The 17962-nt window shown below is 45.7% G+C and overlaps 1 protein-coding gene across 1 annotated transcript in view; it reads right to left on the bottom strand.

The window, feature by feature from the left end:
• The window catches only part of LOC126212775 (forkhead box protein F2-like), a 483336-nt gene that overhangs the window by 38810 nt on the left and 426564 nt on the right, over positions 1-17962 (bottom strand). The window contains exons 5-6 of the mRNA XM_049940180.1: positions 14471-14606; positions 4000-4074 (exon numbers count right to left, since the gene is read on the bottom strand). Of these exons, the coding sequence (XP_049796137.1) occupies positions 4000-4074; positions 14471-14606 (211 nt within the window). The remainder of the gene's footprint in view (positions 1-3999; positions 4075-14470; positions 14607-17962) is intronic.

Raw genomic sequence — 17962 nt, 5'->3', positions numbered from 1 at the left:
TAATGGGTCAACGATGAACTTAAATCAGCGTAATGGGGCTCCGCCCTGAACAAATAGAACGACCAAAGGTGGGAAATCCGGGCTTCAGTCCCGGTCTGGCACAAATTTTCATTGTCGTCATTCCATTCTACAGCTGATTTTTTTATTTGTTAAGTTATCAGTCTTCTCACTGATTTGATGCGGCCCGCCACAAAATCCTCTCCTGTGCCGACCTCATCATCTCAGAGTAGCACTTGCAACCTAAGTCCTCAACTATTTGTATTCCAATCTCTGTCTTCCTCCACAGTTTTCGCCCTCTACAGCTCCCTCTAGTATGATGCGAGTCATTCCCCGATGTCATAACAGATGTCATGTAATCCTGTCCCTTCTCCCTGTCAGTGTGTCACACATACTTCTTCCCGCCCCCCCCCCCCCTTCCCCATTCTGCTTGGAACCGCCTCATTCCTTACCTTATCAATCCACCTAATTTTCAACATTCGTAGTGTTCTCCCTGTCAGTGTGTTACACATATATTATTTCCTCTCCGATTCTGCTCAGAACCTTCTCATTCTTAACCTTATCAATCCACCTAATTCTCAACAATTGTCGTGTTCTCCCTGTCAGTGTGTTACACATATATTCTTTCCTCTCCGATTCTGCTCGGAACCTCCTCATTCCTTACCTTATCAACCCACCGAATTTTCAACATTCGTCGTGTTCTCCCTTTCAGTGTGTCACACATACTTCTTTCCTCTCTGATTCTGCTCGGAACCTCCTCATTCCTTACTTTATCAATCCACCTAATTTTCAACATTCGCGGTGTCCTCCCTGTCAGTGTGTTACACATATATTGTTCCCTCTCTGATTCTGCTCAGAACCTCCTCATTGCTAACCTTATCAATCAACCTAATTTTCAACATTCGTCATCTTCTTACTGTCAGTGTGTTACACATACTTCTTTCCTCTCTGATTCTGCTCAGAACCTCCTCATTCCTTACCTTATCGATCCACCTAATTTTCAAAATTCGTCTGTAGCGCCACTTCTCAAATGCTCCTATTCTCTTCTGTTCCAGTTTTCCCACGGTCCATGTTTCACTACAATACAGTGCTGTACTGCAGACGTACATTCTCAGAAATTTCTTCCTCAAATTAAGCCGTATGTTAGGTACTAATAGATTTCTCTTGGCTAGTCTGCTTTTGGTGTCCTCCTTCCTCTGTCCATCATAGACTATTTTACTGCCTAGGCAGCAGAATTTCTTAACTTCATCTACTTCGTGACCATCAATCCTGATGGTAAGCTTCTCGCTGTTATCATTTCTGCTGCTTCTCATTACTTTCGTCTTTCTTCGATTTACTCTCGATCCACACACTGTACTCATTAGACTGTTCATTCCATTCAGCAGATCATGTAATTCTTCTTCATTTTCACTCAGGATAGGAATGTCATCAGCGTATCTCATCATTGATATCCTTTCACCTTAAATTTTAATTCCACTGCTAAAGCTTTCTTTTATTTCCGACATTGCTTCTTCGATTTACAGAATGAAAAGTGGGGCGAAAGACTACATCCCTGTCTTACACCCTTTTTAATCCGAGCATTCCGTCCTCGGTCGTCCGCTCTTATTATTCCCCCTCTTGGCCATTGTAACTACCCATCTCTCCCTATAGCGTTCCCCTATTTTTCTCGGTATTTCTAAATTATTTTACGATGTGGAACGCTTTTTCCAGGTCGACAAATCGTATGGACGTGTCTTCCATTATCAACCGCAACATCATATTTACCTCTCGTGCCTTTACATTTTCTAAAGTCAAACTGATAGTCATCTAGCACATCCTCAATTTTCTTTTCCATTCTTCTGTACAATATTCTTGACAGCAACTTGGATGCATGAGCTGTTAAGCTGATTGTGCAACAATTCTCGCATTGACAGCTCTTACAGTCTTCGGAATTGTGTGTATGATGCTTTTCCGAAAGTCAGATGGTATATCGCCAGACTCATATATTCTACACACCAACGTGAATAGTCGTTTTGTTGCCACTTCCCCCAATGATTTTAGAAATTCTGATGGTATCCCTTCTGCCTTATTTGGTCTTAAGTGCTGCAGAGCTCCTTTAAATTCTGACTGCTCATAAATTAAGGATAATGCTGATACATGGTGAAAGAACGCTCTGGTGGGTGGTTTGCGAGTTTAAATCACCTCGGGGTACGACCGTGCGGTGCATTTGACCTGCGGTCGTCGCACGGTGGCGCTAGCAGCAGTCCACATACGCAGAAGTGTGTTGGTGCGTGTCAGAGTAGGGTGCAGCGAGTAAGTGTGCAGACGTGCTAATGATGACTGTGTGTTGAAAATGGCTCAAAGTACACACATTGATGACGATATGAGGGGTAGAATACTAGGGCGACTGGAGGCTGGTCAAACACAGCAGGTCGTAGCACGGGCCCTCTGTGTGCCACAAAGTGTGATCTCAAGATTATGGCAACGATTCCAGCAGACGGGAAACGTGTCCAGGCGCTACAGTACGGGACGTCCACAGTGTACAACACCACAAGAAGACCGATATCTCACCATCAGTGCCCGCAGACGGACTGAGTACTGCAGGTAGCCTCGCTCTGGACCTTACCGCAGCCACTGGAACAGTTGTCTCCAGACACACAGTCTACAGACGACTCAACAGACAGGGTTTATTCGCCCGGAGACCTGCAAGGTGCATTCCACTGACTCCTGGTCACAGGAGAGCCTGCAAAGCCTGGTGTCTAGAGCACAGTACATGGTCATTGGAACAGTGGTCCCAGGTTATGTTCACGGACGAGTCTGAACAGTGATTCTCGTCGGGTTTTCATCTGGCGTGAACCAGGAACCAGATTCCAACCCCTTAATGCCCTTGAAAGGGACCTGTATGGAGGTCGTGGTTTGACGGTGTGGGGTGGGATTATGATTGGTGAACGTACACCCCTCCATTTCTTTGACAGAGGAACTGTAACAGGTCAGGTGTATCGGGACGTCATTTTGCACCAGTATGTCCGCCTTTTCAGGGGTGCAGTGGGTCCCACCTTCCTCCTGACGGATGATTACGTACATCCCCACCGCGCTGCCATCGTAGAGGAGTACCTTAAAACAGAAGATACCAGGCGAATGGAGTGGCCTGGCTGTTCTCCAGACCTAAACCCCATGGAGCACATCTAGGACGTTCTCGGTCGACGTATCGCTGCACGTCTTCAAACCCATAGGACACTTCAGGAGCTCCGACAGGCACTGGTGCAAGAATGGGAGGCTATACCCCAGCAGCTGCTCGACCACCTGATCCAGAGTATGCCAACCCGTTGTGCGGCCTGTGTATGTGTGCATGGTGATCATACCCCATATTGATGTCGGGGTGCAAGCGCAGGAAACAGTGGCGTTTTGTAGCACATGTGTTTCGGGACTTTGTTCTCAACTCATCACCAATACTGTGGACTTACAGATCTGTGTCGTGTGTGTTCCCTATGTCTATGTGCCTGATATATATATATATATATATATATATATATATATATATATATATATATATATATATATATATATCATCCTTTAATTATTGTTATTTTGAAAAGTATTATTCTTTGTAAAATCTGTAGATAAAACAAAGGAAAAGAAAACAGTAAAAAGATGAAAAACAAAAATTTTAAGATGTACGACCTGTTTTAAACATCAGGTAACACGTCTATAATGTGGCAATAAATAAATAAATATGTGCCTATGCTATTACCGCCAGTTTTGTGTAGTGGCACCATATTCTACAATTATCCTTAATTCATGAGTGTGAGTGTACTATCTCTTCTAAATCCACTCCTGTTTCCTCTTCTGTCCTATCATAGATATATCCCCCCTCAATTGCAAATACCTACCGAAACATCAGGGAGAAGGTGTTTGGCAACAGTTAGGAGGGACCACCCTATAAAAGTTTTGTGAGGGGTCTCGTATATGTTGTTGTTGTTGTTGTGGGTGTTTACTTGCGAGTGATACGGAGTGCTGGCTTACCTGAGGTGTGAGGACGTCTGGAAGTTCCTCTGGTGCTGTGGCGGTGAGGACAGGAAGGGGAAGAAAGATGGCGACCTGTGAACAGTAGAAACAGACGCACACATAACACACGCTGCTAGACCACAATCCTGCCACACACACACTTTTCAACGCGAGCAGTTGCTGTGGAAAACTGATGTTGTCGGGTGAGAGAGATACGGTGATCTATATCATATGTTACGAATATTTTAATGTTCTCGACCGCTGACTTTACAAGCGGACATTCGTGCTTTCACCGGCCTTTTAATATTGTCAAGTTACACGTAGTAACTGATTGAATTTCCTAATGAAACTAGTTTAGTTTAGTTACGTCATGTTCCGTAGATCATTTTCATGATTATTTTATCGATATGATGTAGGAACAAGTCAGATTACAAGATATACAGGGTGGTCCATTGAGCGTGACCAGGCCAAATATCTCACGAAATAAGCATAAAACGAAAAAGATACAAAGAACGAAACTCGTCTAGCTTGAAGGGGGGAAACGAGATGGCGCTCTGTCAGTCAACAGACGAGGTCGGCCTGTACGCTTTTGTACTGTACGTGTCCCTTCACGTTTCCACTTCACTATCACAACGGAAACAGTGGAGCTGGCCGCTATGGCCGAGTGGTTCAAGGCGCTTCAGTCTGGGACCGCGCGACCGCTACGGTCGGAGGTTCGAATCCTGCCTCGGACATGAATGTGTGCGATGTCCTTAGGTTAGTTAGGTTTAAGTAGTTCTAAGTTCTAGGGGACTGATGACCTCAGATGTTAAGTCCCATAGTGCACAGAGCCATTTTAACAACTCAGTACGCTGATATGTAGTACCTGGCAGTAGCTGGCAGCAGAATGCACCCAATATGAAAAACGTATGTTTTTGGAGGGTGTCCGGATACTTTTGATCACATAGTGTACGTGGCATTAGATGTCTAGGCGCAGCTCACGTATCTCGCGTAAATAATGGGCCTCTGATTTGTGTACGCATTGGTGGCGTCCTATAGCGGCACAGATGGGTTTCACAGGATTTACATCACGTGAATTTGGTCGCCGAGACAAGCAAGTGACGAGACCATAAAGCTGGTCAACCTACTGTAGCACTGTTCTGGCTTTGAAACAGGGACCGTTATACTGCTGACAAGGGAACCTCCCCATCGTACCCCCCTCAGATTTAGTTATAAGTTGGCACAGTGGATAGCCTTGAAAAACTGAACACAGGTCAATCGAGAAAGCAGGAAGAAGTTGTGTGGAACTATGAAAAAAATTAAGCAAAATATACAAACTGAGTAGTCCATGCGGAAGATAGGCAACATCAAGGACACAGGAAGCTCAGGAGCGCCGTGGTATTGCGGTTAGCGTGAGCAGCTGTGGAACGAGAGTTCCTTGGTTCAAGTCTTCCCTCGACTGAAAAATTGAATTTTTTTTTTCGCAAAGTTTTGATCTGTCCGTTCGTTCATTGACGTCTCTGTTCGCTGTAATAAGTTTAGTGTTTGTGTTTTGCGACCGCACTGATAAACCGTGCGATTAGTAGACGAAGGACGCGTCTCTCCAATGGGAACCGAAAACATTTCATCGCAAGGTCACAGGTCAACCGATTCCCCCACAGGAAAACGCGTCTGATATATTCTATACGACACTGGTGACGGCATTTGCGTCACATGACAGGAATATGTTGTCGACCCACCTAACTTGTACACTTGGCGAATGGGCAGAAAGATTCTTCTACCTTGTCCGATTTAGGTTTTCTGATGGATGTGAAAATCACTCCCAAAAAAGTGATGAAAACATAAGAGTTTGTCACATAAACTGCAACAAATGAATGCAACAGTTTCACAGTCGCACAGTTTTCCCTGTGCTCTGTCAAAACATATATGTTTTTAACATTTTCAAATTTTTCCGTGTGTAGACCGTCAAATCCTGCATCTGTCCAAGCAAATCTGAACATGTCCTAGAATTTTGGAGATGGAAGTTAATTATTTGTGAGTGCCTGAACTGAAAATTGTCTGAAAATAAAAAATTAAAACTTGTCACTCGACGGAAGATTCGAACCAAGGACCTCTTCTTCCGCAACTGCTCACGCTAACCGCGGGACCACGGCACTTCTGAGCTTAGGTTATCCTTGATGTTGCCTATCTTGCGCATGGACTACTCAGTTTGTATATTTTGCTTATTTTTTTCATAGTTCCACACAACTTCTTCTTGTTTTCTCGATTGATCTGTGTTCAGTTTTTCAAGGCCTATCCACTGTGCCAACTTGCAACTAAATCTGAGGGGGGTGCGATGGGGAGGTTCCCTTGTCAGATGGCATCGCCGTCGGGGAAGACGTGGAACATGGAGGGATGCAGGCGGTTCGCAGCTGTCGACGTGTCTTCTATTACCGCCACAGGTCCCATGCAAGCGGAGGAGAATGTCTCCCGTAGCTCAGCACTGCTCCCACCACCTTGCGTCCGTGGCGCGCTGCACGTTTCGAGCCGCCGTTCACTTCGGCGTTTGTGAAGACGACCGTCGACCCAGTGTAGCAAAAATGTGATTCACTCCAAAGAGTCGACACGTTTCCACTGATCGACGGTCGAATCATCTCACTGTAAAAATGGTTGAAATGGCTCTGAGCACTATGGGACTTAACATTTGAGGTCATCAGTCCCCTAGAACTTAGAACTACTTAAATTGACATCAAAGTATATTCTGTGTTGAGTGTGTGTATTAACTCGTGGAACTGGAGACGTGAAGTCAATGATGCCATTGATGACGTCATTATACAGTGGTGATTGATCGACCAACGTAACAAAATTCTTAGACAAAAAAAGTATACGCAGAAAACGAAAGAAATGGTCGGTAAGCCGATCTGAGGGCAGTTCTGGCTGAGTGATGTTGAACAAATAACGGAAGAACACGGTAACGTGTCCGGTCCTTATACCAACGAACAGTTCGCCGTCAACCTTTCCTTTACGACCTCTGGGAGAAACTGTAGAAGCACACGAAAAATTATCATCATCACTATGGGAATCAAAGAGGTCAACTGGTACGAAATAAATGAAGTAGACTTTGGTATTACAATATGCTCTATTTAAGCCCACTATCAACATAAGAGCAGGCCGAGGAAAGGCGCAAAAGGTAGCAAGAAAAGGCGCTTTCCTTCTTCTCTTAAAACAAATGGCTCTGAGCACTATGGGACTTAACTTCTGAGGTCATCAGTCCCCTAGAACTTAGAACTACTTAAACCTAACTAACCTAAGGACATCACACACATCCATGCCCGAGGCAGGATTCGAACCTGCGACCGTGGCAGCAGCGCGGTTCCGGACTGAAGCGCCTAGAACCGCTCGGTCATGGCGGCCGCCGCCCACTACAATCGCACTTGACGATGTCGTCGGGTCAACATGCGAACACGTAGGGGTGGTTAGCTGTGCAGATCCATGTTCGACACTGTACGATGAACGGTGTGCTCCAAAACACCTGTATGTGCCCCAGCATTGCGCTCTTTCGGCATAGATGCCTCAGATCACCACCTATCCTACTTTACAGAGCAGACGAGCCTCCGAACCCCACGTTCTGTGAAGAGTCGTGGACGTCCAACCATTTATCGCGTAGTAGTAGTTTCACTGTCCTTCTACCTCTGCGAGGTGGCGCAGTGGTTAGACACTGGACTCGCATTCGGGAGGACGACGGTTCAATCCCGCGTCCGGCCATCCTGATTTAGGTTTTCCGTGATTTCTCTAAATCACTGCAGGCAAATTCCTTGGCCGGCCGGGGTGGCCAAGCGGTTCTAGGCGCTACAGTCTGGCACCGGGCGACTGCTGCAGTCGCAGGTTCGAATCCTGCCTCGGCCATGGATGTGTGTGATGTCCTTAGGTTAGTTAGGTTTAAGTAGTTCTAAGTTCTAGGGGACTGATGAGCTCAGAAGTTAAGTCCCATAGTGCTCAGAGCCATTTGAACCATTTTGAACCAAATTCCTTGATGGTTCCTCTGAAAGGGCACGGCCGACTTCCTTCCCCACCCTTCCCTAATCCGATGAGACCGATGACCTCGCTGTCTGGTCTCCTTCCCCCAAAACAACCCAACCCAACCCCTCTACCTCTTTCCGTAGACACTCACGACAGTAGCACGCGAACATTCGACCGGCTTCGCCGTTTTCGAGACATTAGTTCACAGGCTCTGCGTTATAGTAATCTGCCCGTTGGCAAAATCGCTTATGTCAACAGATTTCCCCGTCTGCAGCTCGTATCTCCGCCGGAATGAACCCCCGTCCGTTGTCTGGTCCGCTTTCACACTTTTGTTACAGTGTCACTTGCCCGCAACGTCACCAGGCGACATCCGACGGCGCTGATGGGCAGTGGTCGTAATGTTTTGGCTCATCTGTGTACGTCCTTCTAATCTTGTATATCCTTTCTTTTATAGTAGTATTAATGAATTTTTATGGGTTCAAATGGTTCGGAGCACTATGGGACAACTTCTGAGGCCATCAGCCCCCTACAACTACTTAAACCTAACTAACCTAACTAAGGGCATCACACAAATCCATGCCCGAGGCAGGATTCTAACCTGCGACCGTAGCGGAGGCGCGGTTCCAGACTGTAGCGACTACAACCACTCGGTCACACGGGCAGGCGAATTTTTATGTTCAAGACGTCAGTTACACATATTCAGCGCGGAAGTGTCAACTCAGAAATACATAGTAAATGGTCAAAATAGCCAGTTCTTGGTTCCACACATGGACGCATTCGTAGAATCGTGGACTGACTCACCATTTCAGATACTGGACTGCATGACACGCCTCCGGCACACGTCCTTGACGAGTTTCTGTCTACAGGTTGTCTGAGGCACAATTGTTTACAGTGACCCCAGAGATAAAAATCCTGAGGTCAAGAGAGCACGCAGGCCGTGATACTGGGCCTCCTCTACCCTGTCCACCTGTCAAAGTAGATACTAGCCGGTGCGTATCCAACAGTGACACTGGAATGTGCTGGTGGCACACTGTGCATAAACCACATGTTCCTTCACACTAATCCTAGGCACTTTCTGGGAGGACATACGGACCTAGCAGACCGTCATACGCCGGCCGGAGTGGCCGAGCGGTTCTAGGCGCCTCGGTCTGGAGCCACGCCGCTGCTACGGTCGCAGGTTCGAATCCTGCCCCGGGCATGGGTGTGTGTGATGTCTTTAGGTTAGTTAGGTTTAAGTAGTTCTAGGTGTAGGGGTCTGATGACCTCAGATGTTAAGTCCCATAGTGCCTGGAGCCATTTGATCAGACTGTCACAGCCCACACATTTCTCTTAAACTGATGCCCATGTCCACCCTCAACAGTCCTACCTGTCTCTGAATGTGTGCATTTACATTCTTACGTTGTCGTTGCAAATCTGCTCCAAGTAAACTTTGTAAATCGAAAATGAATGATTATAGGATACATGTTTAGACGAATTATTGTCCTCGGTTTGGTCTAAGGAACCTGTGCCCAAAGTGTCTAAAACTTCCTTTGACACACCCTAAAAAAGTGAAGTGTCCATAAGAGGACCAGAAAACGAAATGAAACTTCATGGTTAGAGAATATACGCGACGTTACTTGACTGGTTTGGCAAATTTATAATGGAAACAGTTACCAGTATGACGTAGCATCCACTGTTACTTGGACCCATGCACTGATTCTCTTGGGAAGGGTGCCGTATCTGTTCCAGGCTGCTCCACAAATGTTGTTTCAGGTCCTTGGAATCCTGGCACTGGCATTAGTATACAGTAATCACACAAATTCTATTTGGGACACTTCTGGGGGTCATGCTGGCCACGAGAGTAGCTCAATATTAACGGGAACACAAGCCGTGTGTGCAAGAGCATTGTCATGTTGGAAAATGGTACAACGACACTGTCGTATGAGGAGTAATATGTGAGGACTCAGGACGTCTGTGATGTACTGTTCTGCCATCTCACTTCCCCTGATCGGTTCATAGCAACAGGAGAGTAGCTCAATATTAACAGGAATACGTGCACGAGTGTTGTTCTGTTGGAAAATAGTACCACGACACTGTCGTATGAGGAGTGAGGACTCAGGACGTCTGTGATGTACTGTTCTGCCATCTCACTTCCCTTGATCGGTTCATAGCAAAAGGAGAGTAGCTCAATATTGACAGGAATACGTGGACGAGTGTTGTTGTGTTGGAAAATAGTACCACGACACTGTCGTATGAGGAGTAACACGTGAGGACTCAGGACGTCTGTGTTGTACTGTTCTGCCATCTCACTTCCCTTGATCGGTTCATAGCAAAAGGAGAGTAGCTCAATATTAACAGGAACACGTGGACGAGTGTTGTTCTGTTGGAAAATAGTACCACGACACTGTCGTATGAGGAGTAACACATGAGGACTCAGACGTCTGTGATGTACTGTTCTGCCATCTCACTTCCCTTGATCGGTTCATAGCAAAAGGAGAGTAGCTCAATATTAACAGGAATACGTCGACGAGTGTTGTTCTGTTGGAAAATAGTACCATGACACAGTCGTATGAGGAGTAACACGTGAGGACTCAGGACATCTGTGATGTACTGTTCTGCACTCTCACTACCCTTGATCGGTTCATAGCAAAGGGAGAGTAGCTCAATATTAACAGGAATACGTGGACGAGTGTTGTTCCGTTGGAAAATACTACCACGACACTGTCGTATGAGGAGTAACACACGAGGACTCAGACGTCTGTGATGTGCTGTTCTGCCATCTCACTTCCCTTGATCGGTTCATAGCAAAAGGAGAGTAGCTCAATATTAACAGGAATACGTGCACGAGTGTTGTTCTGTTGGGAAATAGTACCACGACACTGTCGTATCAGGAGTAACACATGAGGACTCAGACGTCTGTGATGTACTGTTCTGCCATCTCACTTCCCTTGATCGGTTCATAGCAAAAGGAGAGTAGCTCAATATTAACAGTAATACGTGGACGACTGTGTTGTGTTGGAAAATAGTACCACGACACTGTCGTATGAGGAGTAATACGTGAGGACTCAGGACGTCTGTGATGTACTGTTCTGCCATCTCACTTCCCTTGATCAGTTCATAGCAAAAGGAGAGTAGCTCAATATTAACAGGAATACGTGGACGAGTGTTGTTCTGTTGGAAAATAGTACCACGACACTGTCGTATGAGGAGTAACACGTGAGGACTCAGGACGTCTGCTGTACTGTTCTGCCATCTCACTTCCCTTGATCAGTTCATAGCAACACGAGAGTAGCTCAATATTAACAGGAACACGTGCACGAGTGTTGTTCTGTTGGAAAATAGTACCACGACACTGTCGTATGAGGAGTAACACGTGAGGACTCAGGACGTCTGATGTACTGTTCTGCCATCTCACTTCCCTTGGTCGGTTCATAGCAACACGAGAGTAGCTCAATATTAACAGGAACACGTGCACGAGTGTTGTTCTGTCGGAAAATAATACCACGACACTGACGTATGAGGAGTAACACATGAGGACTCAGACGTCTGTGATGTACTGTTCTGCCATCTTACTTCCCTTGATCGGATCAGAGCAAAAGGAGAGTGGCTCAATATTAACAGGAATACGTGGACGAGTGTTGTTCTGTTGGAATATAGTACCAAGACATTGTCGTATGAGGAGTAACACATGAGGACTCAGACGTCTGTGATGTACTGTTCTGCCATCTCACTTCCCTTCATCGGTTCATAGCAGCACGAGAGTAGCTCAATATTAACAGGAATACATGGACGAGTGTTCTTGTGTTGGAAAATAGTACCACGACACTGTCGTATGAGGAGTAATACGTGAGGACTCAGGACGTCTGTGATATACTGTTCTGATATCTCACTTCCCTTGATCGGTTCATAGCAAAAGGAGATTAGCTCAATATTAACAGGAATACGTGCACGAGTGTTGTTCAGTTGGAAAATAGTACCAAGACATTGTCGTATGAGGAGTAACACATGATGACTCAGACGTCTGTGATGTACTGTTCTGCCATTTCACTTCCCTTGATCGGTTCATAGCAACACGAGAGTAGCTCAATATTAACAGGAACACGTGCACGAGTGTTGTTCTGTTGGAAAATAGTACCACGACACTGTCGTATGAGGAGTAACACATGATGACTCAGACGTCTGTGATGTACTGTTCTGCCTTCTCACTTCCCTTGATCGGTTCATAGCAACACGAGAGTAGCTCAATATTATTAGGAATACATGCACGAGTGTTGTTCTGTTGGAAAATAGTACCACGACACTGTCGTATGAGGAGTAACACATGAGGACTCAGACGTCTGTGATGTACTGTTCTGCGATCTCACTTCCCTTGATCGGTTCATAGCAAAAGGACAGTAGCTCAATATTAACAGGAATACGTGGACGAGTGTTGTTCTGTTGGAAAATAGTACCACGACACTGTCGTATGAGGAGTAATACGTGAGGACTCAGGACGTCTGTGATGTACTGTTCTACCATCTCACTTCCCTTGATCGGTTCATAGCAAAAGGAGAGTAGCTCAATATTAACAAGAATACGTGGACGAGTGTTGTTCTGTTGGAAAATAGTACCACGACACTGTCGTATGAGGAGTAACACGTGAGGACTCAGGACGTCTGTGATGTACTGTTCTGCCACAGAATTTGTAAAAGACTTTCTGTACGCGAATTAATAGCTGTTGATGGGTTAGTTGGCAGTACGTCTTATCACGAAACTACATTGGACGTGTCCGGATCCGGGGGGATTCGCCCCCGGGCCCCCAGAGTGGAAGGCGGGCGCGCTACAACCGAGCGTGCGGGCCGCCACGGATACATTGCAATCTCCGGCAGGGTTAGCATTTGCTGTCGTGCGTTGTCCAGAGCATCTGGCAACAGGGCAACCACATGGCCAATCGGAATGCCTGCTGTCAAGTTTCCCTAGTTTATAAATGGTGTGTTGTCCACCTATACAACATTAGTAATATTGGTTCCAACTGGCATCAGCTTTCCAGGGTTAAAATTTCGTGACACAATTTTTCTCCACCCGAGATATATATATATATATATATATATATATATATATATATATATATTAAAATTGCTACACCACGAAGCTGATGTGCTACAGACGCGAAATCTAACCGAACCGACAGAAAGAAGATGCTGCGATATGGAAATGATTAGCTTTTCAGAGCATTCACACAAGGTTGGTGCCGGTGGCGACACCTACAACGTGCTGACACGAGGAAAGTTTCCAACCGATTCCTCATTCACAAACAGCAGTTGACCGGCGTTGCCTGGTGAAACGTTGTTGTGATAGCTCGTGTAAGGAGGAGAAATGCATACCATCACGTTTCCGACTTTGATAAAGGTCGAATTGTAGTCTATCGCGATTGCGGTTTATCGTATCGCGACATTGCTGCTCGCGTCGGTCGAGATCCAATGACTGTTAGCAGAATATGGAATCTGTGAGTTCAGGAGGGAAATACGGAACGCCGTGCTGGATCCCAACGGCCTCGTATCACTAGCAGTCGAGATGACAGGCATCTTATCCGCATGCCTGTAACGGATCGTGCAGCCACGTCTCGATCCCTGAGTCAACAGATGGGGACGTTTGCAAGACAACAACCATCTGCACGAACAGTTCGACGACGTTTGCAGCAGCACGGACTACCAGCTCGGAGACCGTGGCTGCGGTTACCCTTGACGCTGCATCACAGACAGGAGCGCCTGCGATGGTGTACTCGACAACGAACCTGGGTGCACGAATGGCAAAATGTCATTTTTTTCGGATGATTCGAGGTTCTCTTTACAGCATCACGATAGTCGCATCCGTATCTGGCGAGATCACAGTGAACGCACATTGGAAGCGTCTATTCGTCATCACCATAGTGGCGTATCACCCGGCGTGATGGTATGGGGTGCCATTCGTTACACGTCTCGGTCACCTCTTGTTTGCATTGACGCTACTTTGAACAGTGGACGTCACATTTCAGATGTGTTACGACCCGTGGCTCTACATTCGATCCGTGCGAAACCCTAAATTTCAACAGGATAATAGACGTCCGCATGTTGCAGGTCCTGTACGGGCCTTTATGGATACATGTAATCTACGGGTGCTGCCCTGGCCAGCACATTGTCCAGATCTCTCACCAACTGAAAACGTCTGGTCAATGGTGGCCGAGCAACTGGCTCGTCACTATACGCCAGTCACTACTCTTGATGAACTGTCGAATCGTGTTGAAGCTGCACGGGCAGCTGTACCTGTACACCCCATCCAAGCTCCGTTTGACTCAATGCCCATGCGTATCGAGGCCGTTATTATGGGCAGAGGTGGTTGTTCTGGGTACTGATTTCTCAGGATCTATGCACCCAAATTGCGTGAAAATGTAATCACATGTCAGTTCTAGTATAACATATTTGTCCAATGAATACCTCTTTATCATCTGCATTTCTTCTTGGTGTAGCAATTTTAATGGCCAGTAGTGCATGCATGTGTGTGTGTCGGTACTCACCCAGGCTGGAGGTAGGTGGCGTGGTGGTGCTCGAGCGCCATGGCGACCAGCGTGTGGTGGTGCGGCTCCATGGGCTGCTGCTGGCCCAGCCCGGTGCTGCTCGTCACGTCCTCCGCGCCGGGGGTGAGTGGCGCTCCTGACGATGAAACGAGCTCAGCGTTGGAAACGTCTCTCGCAGAAACACTTCGTGGCCTACTGGCCCCAAACGTCTACTCGACTATGAACATGTGTAAGGTAACGTAAAGGTACAGCGAGAGTTTCGGGACACATGCCCAAGCATTGAAAGTCTCAAGTCGAAACAAGGTCTCTGGTGATATTTGGTAGAACCAACCTTAACAAAACTACGACGGTCATTCAATAATTAAACAGGGAAATTGGTCTGGGGAAAAAAATGTCAGTAGGGCAAGTTTGGCAGTCTTATGGTTTTACGTTGGCATCATTGGGACGAGCCCTGATCAGCTGATGTATCTACATTGTTTTGTTTATAATCTGAAAAATGCATTTCAGGATGGCGAGTTCGCTTGAAATATCCACATTAGTCATTCGTTTTTTACTAGCTGAAGGCGAGAAACCAGTAAACGTATACTGTAGAATGTCTGAACTTCATGGTGAAGGTTGTAATCGTGCAAATTTTTACAAGTGGGTGGAGCAAAAAATGGTCGCGGCTCAGCGAGTGACGAACACCGTTCTGGCCGACCATTTGCAGTTTAAACTCCCTCACTTGAATGTCGGATTGATAACGTTATTCGTGGCGATGGTCGTGTGACTGTGGAAATGATAGTTGATAAGGTTCAAGTCAGTACTGGTGCAGTTCGTAACATTATCTGTAACAAGGTGAAGTACCGCAAAACATGTGTAAGGTGGGTCCCAAAGGAGTTGATGCGGCTACACGAGGAAACAAGGTTGAGGGTGTGCACAGAGCTATAGGGACGTTGTGAAAGAGTAGGTGAGCACTTCCTCAACAAAATTTTAACTTGTGATGAAACGTGGGTTCACTGTTGTGAGCCAGAATCAAAAACGCAAAGCATGGAGTGGAAGCACACCAGGTCACCTGTCACGAAAAAAATTCAAAATCCGAGCATCAGCAGAGAAAGTCATGTTGACGGTGTTTTGGGATGCTGGAGGTCCAGTTTTTTGTGATTATCTCGAAGAGAAGCGTACAATGAACAGCCAATACTACTCGGTTTTGCTCTTAAAGAAGGTGAAACCAGCCACGAGAGAGAGAGAGAGACGTCGTGGATCTCAGAGGAGAGGTGTGATTCTCTAGCAAGACAACGCACGTCCTCATACTGCTCAACCGACCTCCGAAACCATCGACGAAATAGGCGGGGAAGTACATCCTCAGAGTAGAGATTCCTGATGTGGCTCCTAGTGATTTCCATTTCTCTGGTGCACTGATGGAGTCATTACGTGGAAAGAGGTTCCAGGACAACAACGACGTGAAAAAGTTTGTGGGAAACGGGTTCAAACATCAAGATTAAAAGTTGAAACTTCCTGGCAGATTAAAACTGTGTGCCCGACCGAGACTCGAACTCGGGACCCTTGCCTTTCGCGGGCAAGTGCTCTGCCATCTGAGCTACCGAAGCTCGACTCACGCCCGGTACTCACAGCTTTACTTCTGCCAGTACCTCGTCTCCTACCTTCCCAACTTTACAGAAGCTCTCCTGCGAACCTTGCAGAACTAGCACTCCTGAAATAAAGGATATTGCGGAGACATGGCTTAGGCACAGCCTGGGGGGTGTTTCCAGAATGAGATTTTCACTCTGCAGCGGAGTGTGCGCTGATATGAAAATTCCTGGCAGATTAAAACTGTTTGCCCGACCGAGACTCGAACTCGGGACCTCTGCCTTTCGCGGGCAAGTGCTCTACCATCTGAGCTACCGAAGCTCGACTCACGCCCCGTACTCAGAGCTTTACTTCTGCCAGTATCTCGTCTCCTACCTTCCAAACTTTACAGAAGCTCTCCTGCGAACCTTGCAGAACTAGCACTCCTGAAAGAAAGGATATTGCGGAGACATGGCTTAAAGTTGTTTGCAGCCGGAATAAAAAAGCTTGTAGCCCGTTGGAACAAGTGCATAAATGTTCTAGGGGATTATGTTGAAAAGTCCAAAAAGTATTGTTTTGTAAAAATAAACGCTTTTTTCTCCAGACCAATTTGTCTCTTTAATTACTGAATGGCTCTCATATATATTACACAGGTGAAATACTCGCGGATTTCATGGAGAGTGTAATAATTCGATTCCAATAAGTGGTAGGTACGAACTAGAGTGAATATTAGTAAAGAATCAGATTAATAAGCCATGGCTGAAAAATGCTGACGCGAATTATCGGTTTGGTTCACGGATAGATGCAGTAACATGCGAGGCAGCAGTGACTGTAATCCTTATCTTAGAAGATACACAATAAGATTTGAGAGTGTTGGTTGGACTGCATGGTTTGATCCGTTATACGTCTATTGTAGGTAGTGTTGTTGTCGTGGTATTCAGTCCAGAGACTGGTTTGACGTATCCCTCCATGCTACTCTATCCTGTGCAATCCTCTTCATTTCCGAACAACTACTGCAACCTACATCCTTCTGAATCTGGTTTGTGTACTCATCCCTTGGTCTCCCTCTACGATTTTTATCCTCTACGCTTCCCTCCAGCACTAAATTGGTGGATCCCTTGATGTCTCAGAATGTGTCCTCCCAATCGATCCCTTCTTTTAGTCAAGTTGTCCTGCATATTTCTTGTCTACCCAATTCTATTCAGCAACTCCTCATCGGTTATACAATCTACCCATCTAATCTTCAGCATTCTTCTGTAGCAGCGCATTTCAAATGCTTCTACTCTCTTATTGTCAACACAAAAGACTTTCTCAAACTTCAATTTATACAGGATGTTTATAAATGAATATCGGGGTTTTAACGCTTTATATTATTTATTACATTAAATTTATAGTTATAAATGGTATGTCAAATGAGAGAGCAACTCAGACAGCTGTGTTTGGCACCAGTGCGCATGCAATCCGCTAGAGAGCGCTAGTAGCGAAGATGGCGACTAGTGAACACAAAGCGTTTTGTGTTTTGCAGTTTGCAAAGACCCAATCTGTAGTTACTGTGCAACGTACGTTCCGGCTGAAGTTCAGCTGTGATCAAGTGATTTTTTTATTATTTTATTATTTATTTTATGGCCTTCATTGGGCCATTGTAGTCAAAAATACAAAGTTCTAAACATGTTGTTACACATGGATACAATTTGGTTCGACAATAACTTAATATATTTAGATAATATAATTATTAGAGGCTATTCTTATATGAAAGGTGTTTTGCTCTTCTGTCTGCCCAATATTTCTTCATTCTTTCAGATATTTTCTTTCTTTCTTCATCTGAGACAACTCTTCCTGTACTCCTTTTATTGATTTTCATTTGTAGTCTGGTTCGCGGGTCTTGCAGTATTCTGGTTTTCTCTGTCTTGTTTTTTAGGTCATCTACTGTAATTTGAAGTTCTTTTA

The sequence above is a fragment of the Schistocerca nitens genome, chromosome 11 (assembly GCF_023898315.1).
Source record: "Schistocerca nitens isolate TAMUIC-IGC-003100 chromosome 11, iqSchNite1.1, whole genome shotgun sequence".
NCBI lineage: Eukaryota > Metazoa > Arthropoda > Insecta > Orthoptera > Acrididae > Schistocerca > Schistocerca nitens.
This window is presented reverse-complemented; position numbering and strand designations above follow the sequence as displayed.